Here is a 10,306-nt window from a genome sequence, read left to right on the forward strand (position 1 = left end):
GAGTGGGGGCAGGAAGGGGGCACCGGGTGGGGGAGGATGGAGGGCAGGACGGAGGGCAAGATGGAGGGCAGGATGGAGGGCAGGATGGGGGCACCGTGTGGGGCAGGATGGAGGGACCATGTGGGGCAGGATGGAGGGCAGGACGGAGGGCAAGATGGAGGGCAGGATGAAGGGCGCTGCATGGGGCAGGATGGAGGCACCGTGTGGGGCAGGATGGAGGGCACCATGTGGGGCAGGCTGGAGGCACGGCTCGGGCTGCCGTGGGTCAGTGCAGAGGGAAAATGCAAAGGGCCCGCATGGTCCAGAGCTCTCTCTGGAGCTGGCAGCTGGAGCAGCTGGAGCTGTCACCCGGCAGGAGGGACAGACCCGTCAAGCTCCGATTTTTCCCCCCGTCCTGGCGCTGATGGTGGGGAGGAAGCCCACCCTCTCCATCTCCTCCCCTGAGACAGTCAGTGAAATGGGAGAAAGGCTGAGCGCCCTGCCGCTGCTCTCACAGCCTCCCCGCTGCACATCCTGAGGGAGGGCACCGTCTGGGGCAGGATGGAGGGCAGGACGGAGGCACCGTGTGGGGCAGGATGGAGGGCAGGATGGAGGCACCGCGTGGGGCAGGATGGAGGGCAGAATAGAGGGCAGGATGGAGGGCAGGACAGAGGCACCGCGTGGGGCAGGATGGATGGCAGGACGGAGGGCAGGATGGAGGGCAGGATGGAGGCACCGCGTGGGGCAGGATGGAGGGTAGAATAGAGGGCAGGATGGAGGGCAGGACAGAGGCACCGCGTGGGGCAGGATGGATGGCAGGACGGAGGGCAGGATGGAGGGCAGGATGGAGGGCAGGACGGAGGCACCATGTGGGGCAGGATGGTGGGCACCGCGTGGGGCAGGATGGAGGGCAGGACGGAGGGCAAGATGGAGGGCAGGATGGAGGGCAGGATGGGGGCACCGTGTGGGGCAGGATGGAGGGACCATGTGGGGCAGGATGGAGGGCAGGACGGGGGGCAAGATGGGGGGCAGGATGAAGGGCGCTGCATGGGGCAGGATGGAGGCACCGTGTGGGGCAGGATGGAGGGCACCATGTGGGGCAGGCTGGAGGCACGGCTCGGGCTGCCGTGGGTCAGTGCAGAGGGAAAATGCAAAGGGCCCGCATGGTCCAGAGCTCTCTCTGGAGCTGGCAGCTGGAGCAGCTGGAGCTGTCACCCGGCAGGAGGGACAGACCCGTCAAGCTCCGATTTTTCCCCCCGTCCTGGCGCTGATGGTGGGGAGGAAGCCCACCCTCTCCATCTCCTCCCCTGAGACAGTCAGTGAAATGGGAGAAAGGCTGAGCGCCCTGCCGCTGCTCTCACAGCCTCCCCGCTGCACATCCTGAGGGAGAAGCACCTCCCCAGCACCTCCACGGCCCCGGGGGGGCAGGTCCAGGCTGCAGACCCTCCTGGGTGGTGGGCAAAGGGGAAGAACCTGCACCAAAAGGGCACCACCAGCAGCCTGCGAGCGCTCTGCAGGGAACTGCAAAATAAAGATGAAGCTTCCTTACCATTCTGCACAGCTTCCTGCATTTCTGCAGAAGGCCTGGGCATCCCGGTGGAAGTTTACACCAGACTGTTCAAGTCAGAGGAGCTCCAGGGGGTACAGAGCTGATGCCACCCAACCATTCATCATACCTACTATGACTTTGCCCTATTTAATAATAGACCATTTCTAAGGGATGCTGAGAATTTTACTAATTCAAGAAAGTATTTCTCTTTCGTGAAAAAAATGCAAACTATCATACTGTCAACATGCACAGCCTTTGACTTTTTAAAACCACTAAGGGTCTGACCAAGGCAGGGGAGCAGTCCCATGGTGCTGAGGATGCACGGGCTTCCCTTTTATTCCTCCATACCTGACTACCAGCAAGGTGTTTAAACTCTTCAGACTGCTAAATGCGTGAGCAGATTAATGAATTAAGGAAGAGGCCACAGCCTGGAAGGGATTTTCTCTCACTGCTTGACTCCGAAAGAGGAAAAATGGTGTTTCTGATTTTTTGTCTTGTCTCTGTGACTGTAACAAGTGCTCCTGGGGGAGCAGGGATGTGCTTTCGCTCCCTCATTGCTTCATCAGTTGGCAAAATGATGATTTGGGTTATAGCATCCATGTGACGTCATAGAAATCACCGGGATTCCTCGGTTTTGCCACGAAAAGACCCAGAGAGTGGATCAGAATTTGCCGTGTCACGGTATTTGAATTTGCTCATGAGGGTTTCCTTAAGTGTGAAGGGAGGAAGGAGGTAATGGAGAATATGAAATGGATTTATTCCCCGCGTCTCGCCGAAAGGCATCTCTGGGGAGGAAGGGTACATTTTGGGTTTCTGCAGAACATCCTGACTTTCCTCCTTCATTAAATCAGGTAATTACGCTTGATTCAATTGAAAATTTCATTTGGCACCTTTTCATTCTCTGCTACCGAGCAGCTACTGTGGGCCAGGAGACAATTTCACCGAGCGGGAAAGGACCATCTGCCACCGGGCTCTGCCTCCTCGTGGTGCTGAGATGCAGGCAGAGCCTCGGTGGGTCCTCAGGTGAGCTGGGAGCTACCGAGGAAGGAACACAGTGATGGGAGACCTCCGTGATTCCTGAGCCCAAGGTCTGGAAGCTGGCAGTGCTGGGGATGGCCATGAAGCTGCCATTCCTGCCCATGGGTGCAGGTCTGGAGCTGCACCGAGAGCCGCCCCGGCGCAGCAGCCAGTTGCCAGGCATGGCACGTTCCCGTGGTGGTGAGGAAGCCCAGGCAGGTGGTGGCTCTGTGGAAGAGGGGCAGGGAAGCCACACACTGAAAACCAAGACCAAAAAGCACCTCCTGAATCCGCTTGTGCAGCTTCAAGGCTCCCTCCAAAGGCAGCCCCAGCAGCTGGCAGGGACAGCGAGCTGACCCCACAGGGAAAGATGCTCTGGTTTGCCCAAGGACAGCTGTAAAAATGACCTGGATTAAAGAGAGAGAGAGGAAGCAGGCCAGGTCCCTGCACCTCCTCCGGAATACTCTCCACAGGGAAGGGGGGGGTAAAAAAAAGAACCACCTTGAGTCCTGCCTCTTTTGGTAACTCTTCCCTCTCCACCTCCCTAAGCCTTCCCCCTTTGTTTGCTGCCTGTAGAACCTCTGCCACTGCCACCTCGGGCACCCGTGGTTGCACATCTTCCTTCTCACCTACTGAGAACTAAGAGCTCCGTGCTAATTTCACTGAATTTCACTGAATTTTTTAGAGTTGGAAGGGACCATAGAGACCATCTAGTCCAACCCCCCTGCTGAAGCAGGATTGCCCAGAGCTTGTCAGAGCATGTTACTCAGGAGCATCCAGGTGGGGCTTGAAAATCTCCAAAGAAGGGGACTCCACGACCTCCCTGGGCAGCCTGTGCCAGGGCTCTGCCACCCTCACTGTGAAGAAGTTTTTTTCTCATAATGAAAAGGTGGAGGTGGACAGGGAAGGAAGGATTCAGCACAGAGGTCCAAGCCCACGCGTAGCTCCCCATCAGCGCCCTGGTCCGGCTGGTGACGATTGCCAGATGGTCCCAGCACCGCCTCTCCCTGCAGCAGGAACAGCTGAGCGCTGGGCTGGGAGCTGCCAGGCCAGGCTGGAATTATTCTAAGTCAGTCCTAGTTACTAGAAACTAATTTTCCCCCTTTCAGGCAACGCTGTCCTATTGATCAAACCCAACCCCTGGCACGTGCTGCATTCTGCTGTGCTACCACAGCACAGCTACTCCGTTTCCAATGTCTATTTTTTTTGGTTTGGTTTTTTTTTTTAATATTCAGCTCCATCCAGCTTCCCTAAAAATATGCAAAAATATTACGCAGAACCTGGAGAGACTTTTATACCACCTACTACACAGACCCGACAAAACAGATTTTCAAGGAAAACGCACAGACAAAGAGTCAAAAAAACCCCCCCAGAAAAACCAAACCAAACAAAACCCAAAAGGAATCATCGCTTAGTTAGCATTAAAAAGAATATGTCTAAGACAACAGTTACTCCGGGTTTTGTTTTGTTTTCCATCAAAAACATATTTTCAATTACATGGCCGTTTGAAATATTGCTTTTGCTTTAAAGTGGGAAAGAGAAAGCTCGGCACCCAGCAAAAAGCGTTTTAAAATAAACCAAATCTTGTTTGTTGTACATTCAAGCATCTCCTGCAAGAAATTTATGCATGTAAAAGTCCGGAGACAAAAGGAAAGCATGTGTCACCTTTTCAACAAAAAGGCTGCAAAATCTCAGTTTTATGTAAATAAGCAGGCATGGCTTCCAAGGCTTTAAAACCAGGGAATGCTGAAAACGTCTATAGTTCCTCAACTCAAGTGTTGCTCCTGGGCAATGCTATAATATTCATTAAAGAATCCATTTATCAACAGATACCACATGTCAGAGTTTTCCAGCACAGTTTTCCTGACACTCCACTGCAAACGACGCTTAAAAAAAAATATTAAAATGGAAAGCAATAATCCGAGATGCTTTTGCCTGCTGTTTCATTCCACAATAGCTATTAGCAACTAAAAAAGCAAAGATTTACACTATATCCTTTCTGATAACGTCAAGCATTATGCTTTATTTTCCAAATCATTAGCATGCACAAGAATGACCTCATGGTGAACAGATGCACTTGGATATGGCAGTGATTAGATCAGTCCTCTCAGCAGTCAAGTGTGCCCATTTCAATTAACCCTTTGAAGCACCAACTGCAAGTCTACGCTGCCGAAAAGCAGGTTTATAGGTTCTCTTGGAAGTAGAACTCTACCCTTGTAAGCGTAAACCCCTCAAATATAAATCTTTCTCTGGTGGAAAAATGACCTCTTTTCCTTTCTACAATATCTGACAACTGCCCTTTTCTAAGGGTTAACTTGGTTCTGGCTTCTGATCTTGAATGAAAAAAAAAAACCACACCAAACCAAAACACCAACGAAGCTTTTTAGGCAGCAGAGGTAATTAAAGTTGGAACGCTTTTGTATCTCTGCCTCTTTCATTTGTATGCTTTTTTTTTTTTTTTTTAAACACACAAGTATTTTGTTGAAGAACTGTTTTTCTTTTTGGCCGAGAGAGCAAGAACAGAAAAAGATAGCAGCTTAAAACCCCGTCCTCTAAAATGAGAGAAATCTGCAGAGGGAAAGGATAAGAATAATTCAATAGCGTTGGATTACGGAGGATTTCCTGGGCTGACTCTCATACCCAGCCTAATTAAAATACAGCATGTAATGTACCAGTTTAACAACAAAGGACCGTATTCTCATCTTTTGTTCCTAATCTGCACATCCCCTAAATGAGTTCAGGGATGGCCATTCTGCCTACCAGGCTGCATTTGCAGCGTTTAAGATACACGGGGCTATCTATGATGTGTGTAGTTGGTTTAAGCTTCTACTTCTGAAAACGGCAAGAAAGGTCAATGGGAGGATTTTTGTGCACAAAATGAAGCACCTGCAAGTCTGTTTGTGAGAGGGGGGACTGAGGCAGGGCATACTTCAAGGCACGCACATCCCATCTGAATGGAGGGGAAGCATCCCCAGGGACGGTATCAGAAAACATCACAACATTCAGTTCAAATAAATAGATGGTGGTTAGTAACACACCGACAAGGCATGATATTAACAGCTACATATTTGATTCATTTCTCACAGCCGTGGTTTCCTTCTTACACTGTGTTAACTGCTAAAAACAATCCGAATTTTAATAAAAGGCGTACTTACTCGTTGACCCTCTCTACTGCGCACGTGGAGGTGCAGCAATGGCAGGACTACAGTTAGGGGGTGTTAAGAATAAGATCAGAGGAGAATTAATCTTAAATTTACCTGAAAAAGTCTAAGCTGGGCAGGGTCAGTAGTTTCAGCTTGCTTGTTACCCGGGAAGGGGAACCACAGACCAGCGTCAGCTCCAGACATTTATTACTCTGTGATTCATTTTTTTTCTGTTTCTGAGGGGAATTAATACAAATCCCCCCTCTCACACGAAGAAAAATGCCATCTGTATTTCTAAGCTCGGAGGAGGTCTGACTGCCCGTGGTCAGCCCTTCACAGCCCCAGAGCATCCTGCTGCTCCCCAGCCGTGCCCACGCCAACGGGGGAACCGGAGGCTCCGCAACGGTTTGTCATCCCTTCCCCGTCGTTACTGGGGATGGATGGATGGATGGATGGATGGCTGCAAATTTCAGTCAAATTGCACCCGAGCTGGTTCTTTACGTCTTTCCGTAACCTTTCCACCAACCTAAGCAGCTGTTTGATGTGGAAATAGGGAGGGCTGAGGTGGATGCTCGTGGGACGGGGACGTGCGACGGCGGCCGAGTCGGGAGGTTTACATCCCGGCTCCGTGCTGATTGCCAGGGTGGCATTTGATGGAAAATCCACCCTAATGGCAACAACTGCCACAGCTCTGGGTGATATTCCACTAAATATGCAAGCGAATCAGTAGGGAACGTGAGGAGACTCTCCCAAGCAAAGGTTTTGACGCCAGAAGTCGTGACCGGCCTCCAGTCTCTTTGTGAGCGTGAAATAAATTTGGCAGTCTGAAAATCAGGACCTGGCTCTGGCAGGTTTTACTCTTGACAAAAAAATAATAATAAAAAAAAAATCACGCAATCATAAAAAAGCATTCGGGTACTGATGATTCAACCCCGTTCTGAAAAACTGAATTAGAAATTAGGAAACATTTTAAATATTTTTTGGCATACGAAATACATCACAGATTTTAGAAAGTACGACTATGGGACTGTCAAATGAATCTATCCTTGCTTGTCAAACTGAATTTGTTTATAATAAAAATCACTGTGTGCCGTAAGAAAAATGTGAAAACCAAATACAATTATGCATAGAGGAAAACACTTAAAATAAATACATCTACATTTTTATTTGCTGATACGTCAACAGATGAACGATGGGAAGTGCTAACAACACTGGGCACGAAATCTCCATTTCTATTGAAACTGATAATTTTTTTTTGTCTCGGACTTTTTGGCAGAGTGTATAAAAGAATTTAATTCACAGCTGTTCTACTTTTTAATGTAGAAAACATTAATCAAAGCTTTAAGTTATAAGCTTTTCTAATGTTGTTTAGTATTCCAGTTCAGCAAAGATCAATAGAGGCCATCCCTGTGTTTCTTGACGCCTCTCCAGGAAGCAGAGGCGCGATTATGTAAATAGCACCGCTTCCCCTTTACTTCTGCCAGCTTGCTTATCTCCAAAGCCTTCTGCCTGCTGCTACTGGCGACCAATGCAAGGACATGCATATACCTCTTATCTCCCAACAAAGCTCCGAAAGCTCCAGGATTGGAGCCAGTAACGTTAAACAATGATGCCCGGCTGATTTTATTTGTAAGTGATTTATTTTCGCAAATTTAATTTCTTCCTCCGATTTTTTTCAGTTTAGATGGAAGATATTTGCTAACGAGTCAGGCTAAAGAGAAACAGAGCAGATGTCCTGCAACGTTTATACAGGTTCGAAATAATTTATTAAACCATCTGAAAGAGTAGCGGGGAATAATGAGAAAGTGCCAGTTTTCACCCTGTGAGTGCAGAAAGGGGATTAAGGAATCTTTGTTAGAGAGTCCAACGCAGGGTGACCATACACTTTTTGGAGGCTGGAAAAACAAATCTTGAGGATGCTAGAAATCTGCATTTCAGAGTCAAAGCTTCCTTTCAGGAGACATTTGTATAAACTCAATTAAAGCAGCAAAGTAAGGGTTTGTATCTTCCTGAGTGCGTGCTAACTTCAAATCTCACTAGGGCACGTAAGGAATAAATTCACTGAGTTCAGCGTTACATTTTCATCTTTCAGTGGGGGCTGATGAATGATGACCAGGGTTAATGCCTGTGTATATACGTTTATACACAGATGTATGTGCACACACACCCCCACACACGCACGCGCACACGGATGTATATCCATCCATCCATTTTTAAAAACCCCAAACGGGTTGCGGGCCAGGTGCTGGAAGGAAGCCTGAAATTGGCTCATCTATATTGCAGGGCAATGTTAGCATACTGCACGCTGCTATGATTTTCTAACAGAACGCCGTTCTTACATTTCTTTTGCATTAATCCCTGACCCTGGTATCTCAGCAGCATAATCCCCATTTAGCATTAGTAGCGGCGGCTTCTACTGCGAGGAACTATTTCTCGATAAGTAAGCACCGATTCAGGCATAGCTTTTGAACAACATATTCCCAGCTCAGCAAGAAACCCACACTCCTGAATGAACCCGAGCACATTACTGCGAGAAAGTTCATTAACCTTGCTAGATTCGGGGGTTAACAGGATAGCTGAAGAAAGGAGCAGAGTGAATGGCTCTGATGCAAAACAAATTAAAATGAATGTCATCGTTCCTTTTGATATTCATTAGTTGATTCAGGGGAAGAATGGTCTTCTTAAATTTGCAAGCATTTATCTACAAAAAACAGGTGTACATCTGCTGCTCAAGTGCTTCTTAGTGCTAAAGGGAAGAATAACGTGCAGAGACTCACCAGTTCCACCCAGGGAGTAGCTGGGAGAGGGAGAAAAGACCTGAGCGGCAAAATCCTCAAACGTCATTACTTCTTTGTGGTTCTGGATTATTGCTTCGAGATACAGAGCTCTCTCCTCGTAACTGCAGAGACGTCAGGTTAAGGAAATGTGTGCAGAGGATGAAATGCTGCTACACAACACCCGCCACCGCCAGCGCTCGGACCCAGGCTGGGCAGGGGCAGGGGACAGAGGGGACCGAGACTGCCTGGTGCTGCTCTGGAGGTGAGCATCCAGGAGTTAACACACTTCATGCCTTGAAATCAAGGGTAATACCTTTCAGCTTCACGAATGACAAGCGGTGACTTGGTGGGTCAGGCTGCTAAAGTTACCCAGGGCAGAAATAAACCCCCCCCACGACAAGCCGTGGCATAAGGGAAAGTTCCTGGTACACAATATTCCTGTCACGATGACCCCGTTAGACTAGAAAAATGATGAGCTAGGAGAAGCAAGCTGCAGGACAGAGGAGAAAACTCCCCATGTATTTATTTGACCACTGTGTTTCTTAAAAGAAATTAATCGTAATAAACACAATCCCTGAAAGCGCGAAGTTTCTATTTAAGGCAGGTGCTGGAAGGTGGAATCTTATGTATCCTAAATAAATGATGCCCATTGGAAAAATTCACCCCACAACTTGCACGCGTTACAGCCTGCATAATGCAGACAACAAAGCAATCTAAAAATCAAGACTATTGCCTTTTAATTAAAACTCGGCAACCTGGAACACACAGCATTCAAATGTGTAATCAAAAACCAGTCACCAATAAAACTTACAAGCGTAACAAGCTGAAGCAACTTTCCAGCTGTCTTAATAGGACCCCTGCTTGTGGCAGCTTTTCACAGCAGAGAAAGCAAATCTTTTCCTTTTGTCTGCAGCTTCTGTTTTCTCAGAAGGTGAATCATACACTTCCAATAACAGGATAACGCCTGAAACGAATCTACAATGGGCTGAAGAACCTCACGTATGACTTTATGAATTAAAGCTCGCAGGAGCCAGTATGACATCTCATTCTCTGCTTCCTCGTTTAAAACAAAAGTTTCCAGATCCCCATTGTGTTTCTGGTACCGGGCGATGCATTCGGACTCCGCAAGGCTCTTAGGAGAGAGCAAAGGCCAATTTAAATTTAGAAAGTGGGGGCAGTGAGAGTAACACCGGTGACAACGTAATGCGGGTGAGATTATTTAAAATTGAAAAGCAATCCTAATTAATATTGAAGTGCCATTTGTCACTTTCACTACTTTAACAAAAACACTCTGAAAGAGTATTTAAAAAAAAAATGTCAAAGTGAAGCAGTGCTTAAAAATAGGACGTGATGGTCCAGTGTGCTACCTTAAGGGGAATAAGCAAAGCGCTTCTTAATTGTATCCAAGTTCCTACGGGCACGGTGGGAAGAAAAAAAAGGGAAAAAAGAAAAAAAAAAATGAGGAATTTTGCTTTTAATGCTAGCAGAGGATGAGTGGTGTATGATAAATCTTCTAAACTTCCCGTGGAAGCCTGAAGAAAGCGAATCACTAGGTAGCACTGCAGAGTTTGCACCTGCTGCCAGCGTTATTTGCTTGGTTTTTCTCCCTCTTCTCCCTCAGCCCGGGGAGAAGGCATTCCTGACAGCGCCAGCATCAGCCCGCCGGCCTTTGGGGCTGCCTCCCTATTATGGGCTGAACTCCTGATGACTCTTGTTAATGAATAGGCTGCCAAACTTCCTCGGAGAGGAGGCACACGCCTGGGCCCTATTCTAAAGGGACTGACGGATGCCATTCACTTCTCATTATGAAGATGCTTCATTCTGCGGCGCGCTCGGCTGTT

At 48.0% G+C, this 10,306-nt stretch overlaps 1 protein-coding gene across 4 annotated transcripts in view; it reads right to left on the reverse strand.

Moving 5' to 3' along the window:
* RALGAPA2 (Ral GTPase activating protein, alpha subunit 2 (catalytic)) overlaps positions 1-10,306 on the reverse strand; it is a 153,951-nt gene that overhangs the window by 9,623 nt on the left and 134,022 nt on the right. For all 4 annotated transcript variants that reach the window (XR_001414151.1, XM_014962463.1, XM_014962461.1 and 1 more), the window contains one exon: positions 8,466-8,587. Coding sequence is in view for 3 of the 4 variants with exons in the window: in XM_014962463.1 (XP_014817949.1) it covers positions 8,466-8,587 (122 nt within the window). In the remaining variant the exon portion in view is untranslated. The remainder of the gene's footprint in view (positions 1-8,465; positions 8,588-10,306) is intronic.

This window comes from Calidris pugnax, unplaced genomic scaffold (assembly GCF_001431845.1).
Source record: "Calidris pugnax isolate Ruff unplaced genomic scaffold, ASM143184v1 scaffold147, whole genome shotgun sequence".
NCBI lineage: Eukaryota > Metazoa > Chordata > Aves > Charadriiformes > Scolopacidae > Calidris > Calidris pugnax.